At 40.2% G+C, this 21,278-nt stretch overlaps 1 protein-coding gene across 12 annotated transcripts in view; it reads left to right on the top strand.

Annotated features, from left to right (window-relative positions):
• The window catches only part of MICAL2 (microtubule associated monooxygenase, calponin and LIM domain containing 2), a 219,427-nt gene that overhangs the window by 163,546 nt on the left and 34,603 nt on the right, over positions 1-21,278 (top strand). For all 12 annotated transcript variants that reach the window (XM_027115371.1, XM_027115361.1, XM_027115362.1 and 9 more), the window contains 3 exons: positions 1,351-1,487; positions 2,701-4,042; positions 20,871-20,986. In XM_027115371.1, the coding sequence (XP_026971172.1) occupies positions 1,351-1,487; positions 2,701-4,042; positions 20,871-20,986 (1,595 nt within the window). The remainder of the gene's footprint in view (positions 1-1,350; positions 1,488-2,700; positions 4,043-20,870; positions 20,987-21,278) is intronic.

Raw genomic sequence — 21,278 nt, 5'->3', positions numbered from 1 at the left:
GCTTTTCAGAGCCCAGGCCTGGGACGCAAGCTCTAACGTGCCTGCATTTGTAAGAGGAAAGCAGGACGGAGTGCTGACAACCCCCTGTGTGGCTCCGCTGTGCACACGGGTCTGGAAGGAACTCCTCTTGGAGTGAGGCCTGGGTTTAGCCTGGCCTGGGTGGGTCCCAGAGGAGGAACCTCTCAGCCAAAGCTTTGGGGAAACTGAGGCCCGGGGATTGTGTTTAGAGACAAGCTGAAATCTGAAGGCTGGACACCTTGGAGGGAAAGGGAAGTGGGTCAGCTGAGCCGCCAGAAGCAGGAAGTCTGACAGGAGTGGGTCGTTAGAGACAGTGGTCCTGGGAAGTCTCTGCGGAACAGCCTTTATGTGCCAGGAAGGCTAACAGGAGAGCTGGCTGGGCTGAAGGGTCAGACATTGAGTGGGCAAATCCGGAAGTGAGGATGGTGTCTCCTGAATCCCTTTGAGGACCTATTATTGAAACGGTCCAAGAGGGAAACAAAATGCTCGAGAGTTTAGATTAAGGTTACTAGGGGGGTCTGTGTGCGCACATGTGTGTGTGCACTCATGAGAGAGGGAATGAGATTGATCTTATAGGCGACATCTGTCGGAATTCTGCTGTAACTAGACTAATTGGGTTCAGCTCCCACAGTTCAGGGTGAGGCTCATCCTCGGCCCTGGCCACACTCCTTTCTCCCGTCGAGAAGGACAGCACATGCACTGGCTCTCATTTGTTCCCTGACCCACAGGAGCTTGGCACGAACCCCACTCCATATGCTTCAAATGATTTGACACTCATTATAACCTCCCTCCCCTGTGTTCTCTTAAAATCTCAAACTAACCATCTCATCTGAGAGCCCCGTGACACACACGTGGGAGGAAGAGCCCGCTTCCTTGGCGGTGACTGCCTCTCCTGTCTGTGCCCGTGGCGAATGGTCCAGCGTGCATCTTACGGCAAGAGGCCTCAGGTGGTTTATCGACTAAGTGATTTAATGCAGCCCCAGCTCCCCACCACGATGGCTCTAGGGCAAACCTTAGAGGTAGATGTCCATTTCCTGGAAACAGCCTGGAGACCCCTGTTCTCACTCTCGGGGACATTCTCACGTGTGTGTGAGACACAGTGGTTCTTGGACTTTTCGTCCTGGGACCTACTTCCCCCGTAGGAGCCTGTTCAACACTCCTATGCCTGTTTTTCCAAGTCCCAAGCAGTGGGCTCCGGGGCCTCTGAATCCGTCTCTGGCATCTTCCTCCTTCTGACTCTATAGAGAGGAGCTTCACTGAAAACCTCCTCTTTTCCTGATAAAATAAGGAAGCTACAAGTCTGTAATGGAGAGCGTGTTCTGTCCTTGGTAGATATGACACCAGTGAACAACAAAAGACCTATGGCGCCTCCAAAGGAAGCTTCTCCTTCCCCTTCGCCTTCGCCTTCTCTGCCGTCTTCTTCTTCAGCTGGCGTCCCGCACGCTCTGGATAGCTTCTCCCCGCCTCAGGTAAGTGCCCTCAGGGCCCTGCACAGGTGGAGGACGACAAGCTGCCTGTACTCCTCCTACTTCCACACTGAGCTCTGGATTCCCAGCACCCTTGGGTCACCCCAGGTGCACAGCCAGGGCCAGAGGGATGCTCTGTCAGGAGTCCACCCCACACCTCTTCACTCGTCCTTTCCACGAAAGTGCACCCTGCTCCTTCTCAGCCACGGAGGGCACAGCCACCCACTCGTTCAGCAGACTTTCTAGGGCATGGGATCTGAGCTGGACTGTGGGATGCAGAGCTGCTAGGGCTTGTGCTCTGCCCTTGAGGGCCTCACAGAGGGGGTAGAGGAGCTGGCAGCTGTAGGATGGCAGGCACAGAACGCAGGGTACCTTTGGTAGCAGCTGAGGACCTTGGAAGCAACACCCCCTTGAACAGAAAATGGCATCACTGAGACAGTCATGGTTGGACTCTTTCCTTCAATATGGGTTTATCAAGCCTCTATTACCTGCCAGACCTTGTTCTAGGCTCTGGGAAGTAGAAGATCTAAGACAGAAAAGTACAGACTCTTGTGAAGCTCCCATGACCAGAGCTCTTGGGGCACAGTCACTCCTTCTCCAGTCTTCTATATTCTCCCTTTGCCAAGGGCCAAGCTCCTGCATGCTAGACATGGCTGCTTTCTCAGTGGTGAGAGGCATGAGTCAGGTTTTGAAGGGTCACTGGAAGATCCTAAAGGCTATCCTGCCACCACAGCTCCAAGCCAGAAGGGTAGCTGTCTACCTCACCTTAATGGTCTCCAAAGAAGAAGCCTTGGTTTCTCGGTTGTTGGAGGAACATACCTATGGGTGGAATGTGCCCTTTAGTAGGGACCATGGCTGAGCTTCCTTGTGTGCCTGGCCACCCACAAGGGACCAGGCCAGCCGTCCCCTCACTGGCCCAGGAGCTTGTCAGTGACTTTGCTTTCCTTTCTGGCTTCCTACCCACCTAATCTAAGGCTCAGGAAAGACTGGTCAGTGATATGGGGGTTCTGGGCCAATTCCAGCCCATCCCAAGGCAGCCACTTAGAAGGAAGAGTGGCCCTCTGAAATCATCCTAGGCAGAATTCTTTTTGACTTTGGGTATCCGAGATCTGGAGAGAGGAAGGGAGGGGGCTATAGACTGAGATGTGCGTTCCTCATATAAATAAATGCTGGGAACTTCTAAAAATCACTGCTCCTTTTTGCCTGTTCCTTCCAGGTGACAGTTTGCAACCCTCCTTCTCAGGTCTCGAGAGGTCATTTCAGTCCTTCCACCCCAGGCTTTCTGAGGCAAGCCAGAACCCAAGGACCACCCAAGGAAATCCCCCTGCATATCGCTCATGGCCAGGTGCTGGAGCAGACAGAATACTGCCTGGTGAGGCCTGGTGGAGACGGCCTCGAAAGCTCGAGGCCATCCGGCCCTGCAGAGATGCCTTCTGATGGGAGTCAGGAAGCAGAGGCCCCTCCTGTGGGTACCAGAAGCATCCACAGAGGCCCACACCCCATTGGAGGGAAGGACAGGTGCTCGCCAGACCAACAGCTGTCTCCCAGGGCTGGAGAGGACCCTGGAGAAGGGAGTACCAGACCCAGGAGGGGAGAGGAGGCTAGGTCAGAGCTGGCAGAGGAGAAGAAGTCGGGCTTAAAGAAGCTGCTTCTCACTCGGGAGCAGAAGACTAGGTTGCTAGATTGGAATGACTCCAACCCTAAGAGCTTGCGCCTGGAAGCCAGGGTGCGACTTTCCCAGAAAAGCCCCGAGAATGGCCGAGGAGGAGGTGTGCTGAAACCAGTCCGCCCCTTGCTGCTCCCTCGGGCAGTGAGAGAGACCTTACCAGCCCAGAGAGAGGCTCAGGAGAAGATGAGGACCCCAGCTGAACGGACTCCCAGGGAGCAAAGCGTGGCCCCGCCCAAGTCCCCGCTGCGGCTCATAGCCAACGCCATCCGGAGGTCCCTGGAGCCGCTCCTCCCCAATTCCGACAATGGCAGAAAGGCCTGGGCCAAGCTAGAGTCAAAGACTTTGCCCACCAGCCCACCCCACGCTTGCACTCGCTCATTCAACCTTCGGAAAAGCAGCTCCAGTAAAGACTGGGACCAACGGTCCCCCAAGAGAGACATAGCGAGCAGGGCCTCAGCCTTCTTCTCCCTGGGCCCCCCAGCCGCCAGGGCTGCCCAGCCCTCAGCCCCGAGCCCTCCTGACCCTGCCCTCCGCACCCACAGTTTGCCCAACCAGTCATCCAAGACATTTCCTGCACTCGTGTCCCCACCCTGCAGCAAGATCGAAGATGTCCCCACCCTCCTGGAGAAAGTGAGTTTGCAAGAGACCGTCCCAGATGCTTCCAGGGATCCCAAGAAAAAGACCTCACTCTTTTCCTCCCTCAGACTCAAAGACAAATCTTTTGAGAGTTTCCTCCGAGAATCCAGACCAAGAAAGGACCTGCAAGACCTCTTCAGCAGCCCCAAGGGGAAGGTGCCACCCATGGGCAATGCCCAGCCCCCAGAGAAGCTGGTCAATGGCACCTGTCTGGGGCAGGGGGTCCCTCCTCCTTCTCCAGAGAAAGATGCAAGTAAGTGGCTCTCTCCTAACAAAAGTCTACCGTTCATGCCGGGCAATTAGTTACTGGGTTAACAAGCAGGCATCTTTCATCTCTTTTTGCTTCTCAAATTAAATTCTGACAAAAGTAGGAAAACTTGAATTTAGAAAATTTGAAAAAAATCTGAAAAAATTAAATTTGAAATTACGTTCTAGAAAGTTTTGGAAGAGGCAAAGAATCAACCATAATTCCGCTACTTTCCCACTCATTGACCATATGAATATTTTTCACTATTATACATAAAATTTTATCTTTTAAAGCAACATTATATCATAGCTATTAAGCCAGTTACCTCATAGTCTACAGAAATGTGATATAATGGCTGTAGAATATTCTGTCTAGTGTTTATGTTATTATTTAATGAACTATTTTCTTATCGTTTAACACATATATATATGAATATATTTATATTTTATATATGGTATTGAATGAACATTTTTATGCATATAGCTTTTTCTCTTCTTTGAATTATATTTTTTTAGGATAGGTTCTAAGAAATGGAATTACTAGTTGAAAAGTGTGAGTTTTTTAAGATTCTTAACTAACACTGACAAATTGTTTTTTAAAAGAGAATTGTACAGGTAAAGACTATATAGGTTCTTTCTGTGTTATTTCTTACAACGGTGTGTTGTAAATTTCAATTAAAACAAGGGGAAGGTACCAGTTTATATTTCGCCATTAATGAGAATACCCTTTTCACCACACTGTTACCTGCATTCAGTATCATATTTTTTCAGTGTTACTATTTTACTAGTCAAGAAAATGGTGTCTCTTTTAAACTTGTATTTTTTTTATTACTAGCTTAAACACACTTATGTATATTTGGTTACCAATGGGACCTAAGGCTTTTTTATATTTAAATCCGATTATAATTTTTCAAATTACAAAATTAATTAATATATCAACAGATCAGAATAATTCAACAATAAGGAAATATTTTTTAAAAGTAACATAATCTCTCATATCCTTAGAGACAGTGTAAACACTTTTTTGTTGTTGCTATTTGTTTGATTGCTTTAAACAAACTGATTCTACCATCTCTATTGTTGAGAACTTTTTCTTTATTTCTTTAAACTTTAAAAACATTTAACTTTTATTTTGGGACTTCAGTTTTCAAGCAAAAAATTATTTCTCTCTTTTGGTGCTTTACTCAGAAAGCTATACAGATTAACAAGAGACTTTATTTTCAGCCAATTCAGGATTAGCATGGACAGGCTGGTGTATAACTACACCCTTTTTATTACATCATAAAGTTTAATCATGCTGTGCATTTTTTGATAGATAATACGTTCACATGGCTCAAAATAAAAGGGTACAAAAGGCACAAAATGAATAGTCCTATCTCCCATCCCTGTCCCTGTCTGTCCCTGAGCCATCCAGGTCCTATCCCTGATGACAGATACTATTATCAGGTTCTTGGGCATTCTTCCAGACAAAATTTATGAATATATGAGAAAATTTACATATCATATTCTTTCTTTTTTGAACAAATAATAACATGCTAGCATATTGTACATACTTTTTTTGAACTTTTAATTTTATTTTGGAGATCATTCTGTGTTAGTACATAAAGAACTTTCTCCTTCATTTCATAGCTCCATGGTATTCCATTGTGCAGATGTACCATAATTTACGTAGCCAGTCAGTCCCCTGTGATGGAAAGCTTAAGTATTTCAAAATTTTGTTATTGCAAACAGTGCTACAATAATGAAGAACTTGGGCCATTTGGCATATGTGTGAATTTACCTCTAAGATAAATTCCTAGAAGTGGAAATGCTGGAACACAGTACCTGTGAATTGAGAATTTTGATAGATATTGCCAAATTGTCCTCCATCAAAGTGGTGCTGCTTCACCCTCCCCAGCAGCAAAGCATGAGAGTGCTATTCCTACACTGCAGTGCGCTACCCAACTTTAAAAAAAAATCTTTACCAGCCTGATTACAGATTGAGCATCTCTTCATACACTGAAGAGTCATTTGTATTTCCTTTTCTGTGAACTGTTGTTTCTGTCTTTACCTAGTTTTCTGTTGGGTTGTTGGTATTTTTCTTGATAATATGTAGGGACTCTTGTAAAAGGGAAACTTAGCTTTTTTCTTGTGATATAAATTACAAATACTTTTTCCAGCTTCTTGTTTGCGTTTAACTTTGTTTATGGTGATTTTTGCCACATAAAATTTTACTTTTATATAATAGTTGTAGCAATTTTCCATTTTATGGCTTCTGGGCTTTGTACAATATAATTCAGAAAGAACTTTTTCTAAGTTTATGGACAAAGTTTCTTATTTTTTTACATTTATATGTTTATATCAAGAAATTACCCTAGTATAAAATGTGAGCTATGGATCCAACCTTCTTTTTTTAGATGTCTCTTTGGTTATCCTAAAATAATTTAGTGAATATTCATCTTTTCTTCTCTTATGTGAGATGACATCTTTATCATATATCAGATTCCTGTACTTGGGCTGATTTCCACACCATCTATTATATTCTATTGAGTTGTCTGTTATGTATCAGTTCCATACTGTTTTGATTATTTTCCTTTATATATTTAAAAAATTCTGTATTTTACCATCTGGTAGGAAGAGTATTTCATTATTGATCTTCTCTTTCAAAACTTTCCTGGCTCTTCTTGCTTCTTTGATATTCTGTATGGACTGAGCATTAGCTTGCCTATGTACCCCCAAAATCCTGTGAGTACTTTTATGGGATTAAGTTTACAAACTAACTCGGTGAGAATTTACAACCTTATGATATGGATTGCCTTTCCATTTGCCCATATCTTTTTTTGTGACCCTCTGGAATATTCTAAACTTTACATCATACAGATCTTGCATATTTATTAAGTTTATTACTAGATACGTTTGTTTTTGTTGCTGTTATAAATAAGATATTTTCCATTTTATCCTCCTACTAGTGTGTATATGAAATTTATTGATTTCTGTATAGTAATTTTTGACCCATCCATTTTTACTAAATTCTCTTTGCTTGTAAATGTTTTTCAATGACTTCTCCTAGGTCCTCCCCAAATATACAGTCATAACATCTACAAATAATGATAATTTTACCTCTTGTTTTTAAGTTGTGTAGCACTAACTTATTCTGTTTCCTAGTTTCTTTGGTTTCCACCATCTCTAGAACAATATTAAGGTAGTGATAATGGTTTCTATATTATATTCTGAACTTTAATGAGAATGCATCTCATTAAATGTTTTCCCATTTAAGCATGGTGCTGGCTTCTGGGTTGACCCAGATATATTTTGAGAAAATAGCCATCTAGTCCTGTTTTATTAAAAGTATTTTAAATCATGAATGGATGTTGAATTTTATTAAATGTTAGCACAATTTGAGATGACTGCATGATTTTTGCTCCATAGTTTAATTAATAGTATGAATTATGTAATGGATTCGCTGATACTGAACCATCCTTGTATTGCTGAAATAAATACCACTCAGTCATGGTGTCTTATTATTTAATATACTTTTCTGTTCTGTTTGCTGATATTTTATTTAAGATTTTTGCATCAAATTCATAGTGAGATTAGCCTTTAGTTTACTTACATCCTATTTATATGACTTCTGTATGTGCTGATTAGAATAAGTTGGGGTAAATGTGTTTTCCTGATTTATTTTCCACGGAGGGCTGCATTCATTTATATTCATTAGGAAGTGGTGTGACTTCCTTAGCTTGGAACAGAATGGGAGTGCAGAATGGAATTAGGTTAAAGCTGACCAGCTCTGAAAATAGTGCCTGGACCCATCGCATAGAAGAGCTTTGTGTTTCTGAGGTGTTCTTAAGTCAGTATCCTAAGAATGTAAAGATTTTACCTACCCTATCAGATAAGGCCCATTAGTTTCCTTGTATTTCCCTGCCCTCGCCCAGCCTACCAATCACAAATACACACACACACACACACACACACACACACACACACACACACACACACAGCGCTCACTTTACACTTAACTTCCTGCACACTTCGTGCAATGGAGAGAGAAAACAGTATTGAAACAGAGAGTGAGAAACTTTCAAAATTCATTCAAATGGAAATACCTCAGATTTATGATCACTTGAATAAAGAGCCAGCTGAAATTTAATTTTTCTCATTTTTACAACACACCTTGCCAGGTAAATTATTGGTAAACATAAACTTCTCAGAGTCTTTTACTTGGGGGCATAAACTGACTTCAAGCACTTACCAGTGCCAATTTTATACCAACAATTTTAATGCTAATTATTGCTCCTCTATGTAATTAAACAAAGCACCCTGAGAACCTCTCTTTTAAAATTTTTGTGTAAAATATTTATTGCAGTATAAAATACATGCACAAATATTAAGTACAAAACTGATGAATTTTTGCAAAGTGCACATTTGTGTAATCACCTTGGAGATCAAGATATAGAACACTACCAGCATTCAGAAGACTCCCTCATGCTTCTTCCCAAATATATGTGCCACCCAACAAAAGTGCGTACCATCTGACTTCTGTCGTCTTAGATTATTTTTGCAATTTTTTGACTTTATAAATTTGAATCATTCAGTCTTGTGGTAGGCAAAATTCTGAGAGGACCCCATGCTGCCTGCCTCCCATGTTCTTGCCCTGTGTACTCTCGTCCTCTTGAGTATGGTGGAATGTGAATATGGTGGATCTCACTCCTGTGCTTAGGGTATGGGGTTTTGCAATTGTAATTAAGTTCCAAGACAATTGAGTTTGAGTTCATCAAAAGGGAAATGGGTAGGCCTAACGTAATCGGGTGAGCCCTTAACAAGGACTGGGCCCTTCCCGAAGTCAGAAATTCAAAGCATGAGAAAAACATGGTCCTGCTGGCCTCGAAGGAGTAACCTGTCATGCAGTGAGAGAACTTATGAGCAGGAGGCCTCTAGGAGCTACAACCAGCTGACAGCCAGCAAGAAAACGGACCCCGTGTCCTACAACCTGGAACTGAATTCTGCCAACAATCTGAATGAGCTGGAAGAGAACCCTTAGCTGCAAATGAGACCCCAACCCAGTGGACACCTTGACTGCAGCTTTGGGAGACACTGAGCAGAGGACCCAGTGGAGCCAGGCCTGCACTTCTGACCTACATGACTATGAGATAATCAGTAGGTGCTATTGTAAGCTGCTATCGTGTTCACTGCTCCCACAACAATAGAAAACTAATACAAGTATGTGCTCTTTTGTGCCTGGCTTCTTTCACTAAACGTTAAGGGGGATGTATCCATGTCCATATGCGTAGCAGTGGTTTCCTCTTTTCCACCACCTCATTTTATTCGCTTGTATGAATATGACACTCTTTACTGGTGCATTCTGATGCTGGGCACTTAGGTTGTCTTCAGTTGTTTTTATTGTGAAGAATGCTGCTTTCAGCACCCTTATACATAGTGTTTCTGTTGGGTATTGTCAAAGATAAACAAAGCCAGATACTAGTTAAAGTGGTAAGGACAGAGTTTAATTAGTAATTTATTGTTACAGTAGGTAAGAGAGTTCAGTATGAACTGAACTCAGCTTCGATTTTGCCAGAGGTGGCTGGGTGTTTGACAGGGAGAATGAGGGAATAGAGAGAGGGGTGAGTGGGATCTCAGTAGAGTCAGGGAAGTGAAAAGTTCTACACCGTCGGTTAGTGTAAATGCTGGTTAGGTCAGCTGGGTCTGTTAGCTGGCAGTGATTGAAGTTAGGATTCTATCCTCCCCCAGAAACTGGGAGACTGAGGCCCTATCCTTCCTGATGATTGCATTTGAAAGGACTGGCTTTCTGGTCCTCCTGAGTGGTAGGAGATACATATACATCCCAAAGGGACAGAAGCAGCATTGACAGTTGTAAGCCCTTTTTAGTAAAGGCTCTAAGAAAGTGTGGTCAGGAGGCTACAGACAGGTGTTGGCTAAAACAAACAGTAAATTCATTTGTCAGTCTTGAGTTTTCTCAGGCAGGTACTTTAAGGGGGACTGGGTCATCCTAGGGATGTGGCCTTGAACTGTTAGAAACTGCCAGTGTTTAAGTCTTTCAGTGTAGGAAGAAGAGGGTGGGCTAAACTATTTGTGTTGAGAGCCTAGTTGCTACGGGCCAAGTTTGAGGTCTAGTCGAGGGGGCTCAGGTGAGCTTGGCTAGAGTATGGGCGAAGAGAGAATCTCTGTCAGTACGTACCTGGGAGTGAATTGCTAGGTCCTGGGGTTAGGCGTGATTGGTTTGCTTTAGTAGGTACTGTCAAGTGGTTTTCCAAAGTGGTTGTGCCAATGTGTATACCCTCCAGCAGGAACTGAGAACTCCCCTTGACCTACATCCTTGAGAACACTCCATAGTTTCTGTTTTGTTTTGTTTTGTTGATGTCACCATTTTTATGGACGTGTGGTGGTATCTTATGGATTTAATTGGCATTTACCTGATAATGACGTTGCACTACTGTTCACATGCTTATGTAGATATTTTCTTGTATGATATCTCTATTCAAGTCTTTTGTCCATACTTTCATTATGTAGTCAGCCCTTTCCTTATCGGTTTGTAATCTGTGTAGATTCTGGATATAAGTCCTTTGTCAGATATATGTATATATAAAACATCTTCTCCCACTCTTCCGCTAACTTTTTCACTCTCTAAAGGTGTTTTTGATAAACAAAGGCACTTATTTTAATAAAGCCAAATTTATCAATATTTTCCCTTATTGTTGTTGATTTTTACATCCTGTTTATGAGATCTTCCCTATCCTGAGGTCACAAAGATACTGTTGTGTGTTACCTTCTGGAATTGCACTGTCCAATAGGGTAGCCACTATTTCACACTTGAGATAGGGCTAGTGTGAGTAAGGAATTGAATTTTTAATTTTATTTATGTTAATGGATTTAAATTTTAAAACTGAAGCTGTATAAAATATTTTTCTATTCAACTCAACTTTTCTCTTTTGATAGGATTACATTTCACTTTAATTATTGAAAATGTATTGTCTAAACCAAGATGTGCTCATTCCAAGAAGCTCTCATTGTCTGGTTCACAAAATGCCCCTGGCCAGATGCTCAGCATCAAAGACATAAGGGCCTTGAAAGTTCTAACAAGCCAGAAAAGGGTTGATGTTCCCCTCCGTGGAAAGTAGCACTGGCCTTCAACAGCACAGACATTCCCGTTTGGTTAAGCCACAGCTTACTCTTGGGCTGGGAGTCCTTGTGGGGGAAAGTTGTAGGTGTTTACAAATTCAAGCCCATGTTTAAAACCATTCAAGGGCTTCCCTGGTGGCACAGTGGTTAAGAATCCACCTGCCAATGCAGGGGACACGGGTTTGAGCCCTGGTCTGGGAAGATCCCACATGCTGCGAAGCAGCTAAGCCCATGCACCACAACTACTAAGCCTGTGCTCTGCAGCCCATGGTCCGTAACAAGAAAAGCCACTGCAATGAGAAGCCCACTCACCGCAACAAAGAGTAGCCCCCGCTCACCGCAACTAGAGAAAGCCCGCGCACAGCAACAAAGACCCAACGCAGCCAAAAATAAATAAATAAATATTTAAAAACTTTAAAAAACCATTCAAATACTTCCAAAAATTAAAGTTATATCTGAAAACGATTTGTATGGTTCTTTCCATAAATTTCAAAGGTCAGTAACTATTATTTTGGTGCATATAGCGGACTGTACCAAGTAATATCTCCCCTTTAGCATCCCGGCAAATCATCCCAGGTAAACTGGTTATTACTTCAGTCACTTATTTATCACCAGTGATGAGTTTCATTTTGGGAGTGCATGTAATTTTTATAAAATTTACCTTGTTTTCCACAAATCTTTTCTACAAATAAAGGAGCTATATATAAAAAAAAAAAAACAAGAAACAAGATGTGCTGTAAGTATAAAATATGCACCAGATTCTGAAGACTTAGTTTGAATGAAATAATGTAAAAGATCTCATTAATATTTTTATATTTGATTACACATTGAAATGATAATATTTTTGAAATTTGAGCTAAACATATGATTAAGACTAATTTCATCTGTCTGTTTTTACATTTTTTAATGTGGCTACTAGAAAATTATAAATGACATACATGGCTCATGTTGGATTTCTATTGTACAACACTGTTATAGAAGCTTTATTATTTTATCTTTCATAATTAAGTCTGTGACCAACGTAAGATAGATTTTTGTATATTCTGTGAGGTAGGGTGAGTGTTTATTTTTTTTCCATGTTGTTATCCAGTTGATTCAGCAGCATTTATTTAAAAAGCCATCTCTTTCCCCCACTTCATTGCAGTGACACTTTTGTCATTAATGAGGCAGGTTCATTTTTGAACCTTCTATTCATTTCCACTGGTTTATCTGTCCTCGCACCTGAATCACGCTGTTTTCATTATGTGGTTTTATAATAAATCTTCATAGTCTGAAGTAAATTCTCCACTTTGTTCTTCAAGATTGTTTGATATTCTTGGCCTTTTGCATTTCCATATGACTTACAGAATCAACTCATCAATTTCCACAAAAATATTTTCTGGGCATATGACTAGTATTGCATTGACTCCAGAGATAAATTTGGAGAAAATTAACATATTTATAATAGTCAGTCTTCAAATCCCTGGACATGATACATTCCTAAAGACTTCTGCAATTTCTGTCGGTGTTTTGTAGTTGTAGTGATCTTGTACAATTTTCACTACATATATTCCCTGGTGTTCAACTTTTGTGTGTGCAGTTATAAATGATACAGTTTAAAATTGATTAATTTAGAGACATTTGATAGCTTTAGAATATTGTGTCTTCTGATCTGAGAACACACTATAACCCTCTATTTAGTCAGAGTTCATAAAAATTCTGGTTATAAGTCCTTTATCAGATATGTGTTTACAAATATTTTCTCCCAGCTAGTGGATTGTCTTTTCATTTTTGTCATCCAAAGAACAGCAGTTTTTAATTTGATGAAGTCAAATTAATTAATTTTTTTAATAATTTGAATTAGATTTAAGAAATCTTTCTAAACCCAAAGTTACTAAGGCTTTCTCCTATGTTTTCTCTCAGAAGTTTTACAGTTTTTAGCTTTTGGGCTTAAGTCTATAATCCAATTCTAATTAATTTCTTATAGTAAATAAAAGTCAAAGTTTTTTGCCCATAGATATCCAATTTTTAAAGCACCACTTGTTAAAAGGTCTCTTCTTCCCCCACTGTGTTACAATGTCATCTTTACAGATAATCAGTTGACTATATACGTGTGGGTTTACCTCTGTGCTCTCTACGCTGTTCCATTGATCCGTATGTTTATCCTTATACTCTCTTGATTACTAGAGGTTTAGAGTAAGTCTTGCAAACAGGTAGTGGGAGTCCTCAAATTTTGTTCTTAAAAGTTATTTTGGCTATTCTAGGTCTTTTGTGTTTCCATAAAAATTTTAAATTTAGCTAGTCAATTCCTACCAAATAAGCCTGCTGGAATTTTGATTGGGACTGTTTTTAGTCTCTAAATAATTGGGGAACAATTGATACCTACTGAGTCTTTCAGTCCATGGAGATGGAATATCTCTTAATTTATTTAGGTTTTCTTAGTTTTCAGTGTGTAGTTCCTGCGCATATTTTGTTAAATGTATCCCTTAAGAATTTCACAGTTTGTTGTGTTACTACTGTAAATAGAGTGGCTTTCTTAATTTTGATTTTCAGTTGCTCATTGTTAATATGTAGAAACGCAATTGACTTTTTCTATTGTCCTTGCTAAAATCACTTATTATTCTAGTAGCTTTTTTGTGAGATTTTCTACGCAGATAATCATGTTGTCTGAAAATAAAGACGGTTTGACATCCTCCTTTCCAGTTTGTATACCTTTTTTTTAACTTTCTTGTACTGCCTGGGACCGCCTATACAGTGCTAAATAGAAGTGGTAATAAATAGATCATTATCTTTTTAACCCAATATCAGAAGGCTTATCTTTCTATTTGCTGTAGATTATTTTTATAGGTACTCTTTTTATTGGTTATAACATTATGTGCTTAACATGTACAGCATTATATTTTGACTCCTGTATACACTACTGTGTGCTCACAGCCAGAGTTTTAGTTCCCATCCATCACCATACAGTTGACCCTCTTTACCCGTTTTTCCCTCTGGTACCCTCTTCCCTCTGATAACCATTACTCTGTTCTCTGTATCCACATGTTTGTTTTTATTTGGTTTGATTTGATTTGTTCATTAATTAATTTATTTTTGTATTCCACATATAAGTGAACTCATATGTATTTGTCTTTCTCCATCTTATTTCACTTAGCATAAAATCCTCAAGGTCCATCCATGTTGTCACAAATGGCAAGATGTCATCCTTTTTTATGGCTGAGTAGTATTCTCTCCTATACCACATCTCTATGAACGTAGCATAGTGATGAACGTAGCATAGTGTATATATCTGTGATGAACGTAGTATAATGATGAACATAGCATAGTGTGTATATCTTTTGAAATTAATGTTTTGTGCTCTTTGGATAAATACCCAGAAGTGGAATAACTGGATCATATGGTAGATCTATTCTTAATTTTTTGAGGAACCTTCACACTGTTTTCAACTGTGGCTGCACCAATTTATATTCCCACCAGCCGTATATGATGGTTCCTTTTGTTAGATATGTAACTACTCGGATTTTCTATTTCTTCTTATGTCAGTTTTGTAAGTCATGTTTTTCCATAAATTTGTCCATTTAATCTAAATTTTCAAATTTATTGTCATAAAATGGTTTATGGTTACTAGCTTCCTTTAGTACTCTGTAGGACTTTTTATGCCCAGTATTGGTAGGTGTGCTTTCTGTCTCTTTTCTCTCAGTCATTCTTCTTTGAAGTTATCAATTTTTTTTTGAAGTTATCAATTTTATTCATCTTTTTAAAGAAGAAAAATTTTGCTTTGTTAATTTTCTATTTTATTTCTGCTTTGTCTGTATTGTCTTTCATAATCTGTTCTTATCTTGAGTATTGTCTTCTTTTTTGGTTTCCTTAGGTTCATTTGGTGGTTCTTTTTCTAGTTTCTTGAAGTAGATCTTAGAGCATCAATTCTCAACTTTTCTCTTTTGCATAATGTATACATTTAAAGCTCTGAATTCCCCTCTAATCATCACTTTAGCTGCATTCTATTCATTTTGTTATACCATATTTTTTATCATCAGTTAATTTAAATTTATTTTTACTTCTTCTTTGATCTGTAGGTTGTTAGAAAGTATTGCTTAAGTTCTAATCATTTTGAAGTGTTCTACTTATATTTTCTATTAATTGATTTCTAGCTTAACCTTACTGTTGTCAGAAGACATACTATGTATGACTTCAGTTCTTTGAAATTTGTTGATACTTGCTTTATGGCTTGGCATATCACCAATTTAGTGAATGTTCCATGTGCTCTGAAAAAAAATTATATTCTCTAGTTATTGAGGATGTTGTTTTATATCTGTCAATTAGGTCAAATATATTAGTCGTGTTTGCTCAAATCTTCTATATCCTTACAGGTTGTCACCTGTACTTCTGACCAACTGGTTATAAGTAGAGGTTCCCCCAGTTCCTTCCTTGGGTTCAATAATTTGCTAGTCTGGTGTAGAACTCAGGGAAACACCTACTTACACTTATTAGTTTATTATAATGGATATGATAAAGGATACAGATGAATAGCCTGATGAAGAAATACATAGGGTGAAGTCTGGAAGGGTCCCAAGCACAGGAGCTTCTGTCTCCATGGAGCTGGGGTGCAACACCCTCCCAGCACATGGATGTGTTCACCAATCTGGGAGCTCTCTAAACCCTGTACTTCAGGGATTTTTATGGAGGCTTCATCACATAGGTATGATCGATTATTAACTCACTTTCCAGCCCCTCTCCCCTCTTCAGAGGATGGAGGGGTAGGGATGATAGTTCCAAGCTTCTAATCATGGCTTGGTCTTTCTAGTGACCAGTCCCCATCCACAAGCCCACCAAGAGCCACCTCATTAGAACAAAAGAAACTCCTATCACCTGGGAAATTCCAAGGGTTTTAGGACCTTTTTGTCAGGAATTGGGGTCAAAGATCAAATATTAGCAGAAGCCAGGGGCAGAGACCAATACAGAAAGTCCCTGATTTACACTGGTTCAATTTGAAATTTTTTGACTTTATGGTAATGCAAAAGCAATATGCATTCATTAGAAACCATACTTCACATTTTGAATTTTGATCTTTTCCCAGGCAAGCAATATGTGGTACCATACTCTCCAGAGAGCCACAGCTCGCAGTCAGCCAGGAGACCTGGCTGGTAAATAACCGATACACTTACAGCCTGTATTCTGTACTCAAACAACCATTCTGTTTTTCACTTTCAGTGTAGTATTCAATAATCTATCAATACATGAGCTAGTCTACCCTTTGTTATAATTAGGCTTTGTTTTAGATGATTTTTTTCCAACTGTAGGCAATGTAAGTGTTCTGAGCACATTTAGGCATGCTAGGCTAAGTTACATTTAGTAAGGTGTATTAAATGAGTTTTCAACTTACAATATTTTCAACTTAGGATGGGTTTATTGGGATGTAACCCCATTGTAAGCTGAGGAAGATCTGTAGGTATATTTCTTATTATTTCACACTATCTTACATTTAACAGTCAATTGTCTTTTAAAGAAATTAAGAACCACAAAGAAAAATTATTTTATATTTATCATTTCTGAACCTCTTCATTCCATCTGGTGTATTCCTTCTGCTACAGAACTTTTTAAGACTTTTTTATATCCATGTCAGCTAACAACAAATTATCCTAACTTCTTTCTCCTAAAAAAAACAAAACAAAAAAACCAAAAACCTTTATTTTTGCTTCATTTTTTTTAAAAAAAACAAGGCAGGTAAGGAGAATTTTTTAAAAATATTTATTTATTATTTTATTTATTTATTTTGTCTGTGCTGAGTCTTAGTTGCTGCATACGGGATCTTCATTGAGGCATGCAGATTTCTTAGTTGTGGCCTTCAAACTCTTAGTTGCAGTGTGCATGCGGGATCTAGTTCCCCAACCAGGGATCAAACCTGGGTCCCCTGCATTGGGAGTGTGGAGTCTTACCCACTGGACCACCAGGGCAGCCCCTTTTGCTTCATTTTGAATGGGTCGTTTCACTGGACATAGAATCATAAGTTGACAGATTTTTTTGTTCTTTCAGCATTTTAATGATGTTCTATTGTCTCTTGGCATGTTTAGGTTCTGACAAGATGTCCATGGACATTCTTATCTTTGTTTCTCTGTATGAAATGTATCATTTTTCTCTGTCTGCTTTTAAGATTTTATCTGTATCTCTGGTTTTTGGCAATTTCATTATCGTGAGGCTTGCTATGGTTTTCTTTGTGTTTACCCTGCTTGTGGGTTTTTGAGCTTCTTGAAGCTGTGGATTTACAATTTTCATTAAATTTGCATGATTTTCAGCAATCTTATGTCAACTACGTTTTCTGTTCCTGTCATTCTCCCTCTGTCTCCTGGCACTCCAATCACATGTATTTTAGACCACTTGATATTGTCCCACGGGTCACTGAGGTTCTATTCATTTTTTCAGTCTCTTTTTCTCTGTGCTTCATTTTAGATAGTTTTTATTTTACTGCTATTATTTAATTTCACTGAATATTTTCCTTTGCAGTATTTAGTCTGTTGTTAAACTGATCCAGTGAAATTTTCGTTTCAGATTTTGTAGTTTTCATCTTTATAGGTTCCATTTGGTTCTTTTAAAAATATTTTTTGTTTCTGTCCTTATTCTGTTCATGTTTTCTTTTTAAATTCTTGAGCACATTTAGAATAACTCTTTTTAAATCTTTGTCTGCTAATTTCATCATTTCTGAGTCTGCTTTTATTGATTGATTTTTCTCTTGATTATCAGACTCATTGTCCTGCTTTTCTATGTATCTAGTAACTGTTTACTGGCTGCTAGATTTTGTAAATATTACATTTTAGAGTGTCTAGATTTTGTTTCCTCATTTCAAGAGTGTTATATAGGCATTAAAGAATGTTTGGCAGGCAGTAGAGTAACTTGCAGATCAATTTGTTTCTTACAAGGCTGGTTTTTAAGCTTATTCAGTTATGTCTATAATGACCTTTACCCTAGAGCTAATTTATCCCTGTTACTCAAGTGCCATTCTTCTGTCGTCTTCACTCTAATGCCCCCAACATTTGCTCTACCCTATTTGGGTAAAACTTGAACATTTTCCAGTCTTGTGAAAGCTTTAGAGATTATTTACCCTATAACTTTCCAGCAGTTGTCAGCCCAACCTCGTGCAATTTCTCTCTATGCATCTATAATTTATCATTAAGCAATAGACTCAAGTTGACTTTTTTTTTTCTGTACGCGGGCCTCTCACTGTTGTGGCCTCTCCCGTCGCGGAGCACAGGCTCCGGACACGCAGGCTCAGTGGCCATGGCTCACAGGCCCAGCCGCTCTGCGGCATGTGGGATCTTCCCGGACCGGGGCACGAACCTGTGTCCCCTGCATCGGCAGGCGGACTCTCAACCACTGCGCCACCAAGGAAGCCCCTCAAGTTGACTTTTATGCTTATTTCTGAAGTCTGTTTTCTACATAGCTCCTTCCTCTCAAGTACTCTTCCCCACATATTCCAACTGCCTCAGCCCACTCAAATGGTGACCTTTGTCTTCTCAACTCAATGAATCTGCTATGCTCTGTTTAGGTTCCTCCTACCTGCACTGTGTTCTGGAAAGTGCCTGTAGGCAGAAAGCTACTGTGATTGTAGGGCTTACCTCCTGTAAGCTCTGTTCCCACCTTTATCACAGTTCTGTACTGCCTCTTGTCCAGTGTCTGGAAACAGTTGCTTCATATATTTCATCCTGACTTCTAGTGCTTTGTGGTGGGAGATCAATCCCAGAATCAGTCACTCCATTATAGCCAGAGTAGAACAATGCTGCAAATTTTTTAAGCTTGCAAATGAAAAGTAAAGTAGAATGAATGGTTCTATGATGGAAGAGAGTAAAGGGGAAGAGATTCAGGGGTAACTATTTAACTTTATGTAACTTTGCCAGAAGTTTAAGAAATGCATTATATCTGGGAACATTTTCTCCTCAATTTCAAAATAAAATTCAGTGGAAATATTAAATTTATTTTTGATAGAAAAAGTTTCAAATTTAGGTTATTATACTTCCTCCATAAAATGATGGTTGATTAGGCAGTTTTACTAATATTGCAGTATTGTTTGTTGGGACCAATGATGATGATGAAGCAATGGCTGCTGCTTCATCGTCTGGGAGAGGCAGCTGATGATGACGACGACATTTATTTAAGCACCTGCAATGAACCAGGCACTGTGTTAGGCTCTTTATATTGATTACGTTTACTCTTCTACAACAGTTCTGCGAGTTAGACATCATGATCCCCAGAAACTGAGGAGGTGAAGTTAATCCCTCAAGCTCACACACTAAGAAGGGAATACTCAGTGACTAAAGTACTCAGCGGTGATTTAGTGGCTGGGGCTGGGAAACAGTCTCAGCTTCCCACTAACAATGCCTCCACCGTTATTATGCAGCTCCCGATTTTCTCTTCACCTGAGCGTTCGCATCTGGCAAATTAAAGTGGAAAACAGTTAACTCTCTCCCCAGAGAGGCTGTGTTATTATATAGATGTTTTGCATTATTTTACTTTGAATAACAGCATATGTAAATGTGTTCCTGGAAGTTAAAATTACCCTTAATTTTTAAAACTTGGCCTCTCCCACTGGGGTGAATAGTTGAAAATTACGGGGAAGAAAAGGCAGGCTGGAGAGAATGCTAGTCAGCTTGGAATTGCCTCTCCTCCTCCCTCCCCACCCAACACATATTTCTCTTTAGATAGAAGCTGATGCGGCAGAGTAAAGGTTAGTAAATCTCCTATCATGGAGTCCTAGCTGGTTCTGATAGCCAGTGTTCAGGGTGCGTTAATCCAGATATTAATCATTAACTCTGCATCAGGTTGATGTGTAGGGGCAGATGTTCTTGCTGAGAAGAACAAAAGTCTCCTGTGGCACCTGGAACACTCTATCACACGTGGTCCCCAGTCAGATCACAAAGAGATCTGAGCGAACACAGGCACTTTGCTGCCTCTAACCATCTACCTCTCGTTCAGGGGTTGGCATCTCCCCTCGACTTCAGCTCTCCCGTGGGCCCTGAATTGTTGAGCCCTCCCTATCTTAAACCGCCTTTCCTGGCATTTGAATCATCACTTCGATGATGTGATAATATCTGCAAGTTGGGAAAATAAAATTGGCATTTGTTTAGCCATAATTAATGAAATATTTATGTTGCATGAGACTATGTGATAAAACCTTAGGCTTAGAGTCCTTTTGCTTCTGATTACATTTGGGATTTTTTTTTTTCTATGACCAGACATTCTGACGCCAGCCCTTTTACACTGAGCAGATGTCATGTAGTAAAAATGGGTGCCAGATGCTGTGAGCCGCAGAAGGGCGATTTGTTTAAGAGCTGGCTCCGACTTTTTGGCATTCAATTACTCTGCAGAACGAACCTTACACAAGCATTTAGGTAACTCAGCTAACTTCAGACACAAATTTTACTAACAGATTTCATCTCTGAATGCATTCCTAGCAACACACCATACAAATGGTGTTTAAGGAATTAATTGATTTCTGCATAATACCTTTTTTTTTTCACATGAAAAGAGAGCTGCAAAGCTCTTGGCAGGGACCCAGAAATGTAATTAACGTAGAGGGCCAAATTTTCAGTTGCCCTTAGGTGCTGCCGCCTCACGCTCATGGCAGGTGCAGTGAGGGGAGGGCAGGGAGGAAGAGAATGGGGGTAGCAGGGAGGAAGGAGAGGTGGCTTCGGGTCATGACGCAGGAGAAGAAGCTAGGAGTTCAGTGAGTTCTTCTGTTCCCATTTCAGGTCCCAAGCACGTCCCCATCAGAGCACAGGTGACAGGGACTGCCTCTTCCACCTCTTCCACCACCACCTCCTCTGCAGATGAAGAATTCGATCCTCAGCCTTCCTTGCGGTCAAAGGTAACAACACTTGGCAAACCAAAGGGGGCCTTGGCTTGCGGGGGCCGTTTACCATCCAGATTTCAGACCCAATGTGGGCTCCAGCTGCAGCAGTTTCATTAGGAGGATCACGTTTCATTGCATCTGACAGCAACCGCTCTTTTTACCTGGAACACCCTAAGAATTACCTTTTTATATATATTTTTAACTTTTAGGAACTTGCCTTTCTCAGAGATGTCAAAGTGGGAAGGGGGAAAAAACAGACATATTTACTTGAAACCATTTGGTGACTGCAGCTCTTAAAGTGGTGATC

Source organism: Aethalodelphis obliquidens, unplaced genomic scaffold (assembly GCF_003676395.1).
Source record: "Aethalodelphis obliquidens isolate GAN/ISIS:26980383/991018 unplaced genomic scaffold, ASM367639v1 scaffold14, whole genome shotgun sequence".
In the NCBI taxonomy this organism is placed as follows: Eukaryota; Metazoa; Chordata; class Mammalia; order Artiodactyla; family Delphinidae; genus Aethalodelphis; species Aethalodelphis obliquidens.
The sequence above is the reverse complement of the archived record's forward strand: the minus strand, read 5'-3'. Positions and strand labels throughout refer to the sequence as shown.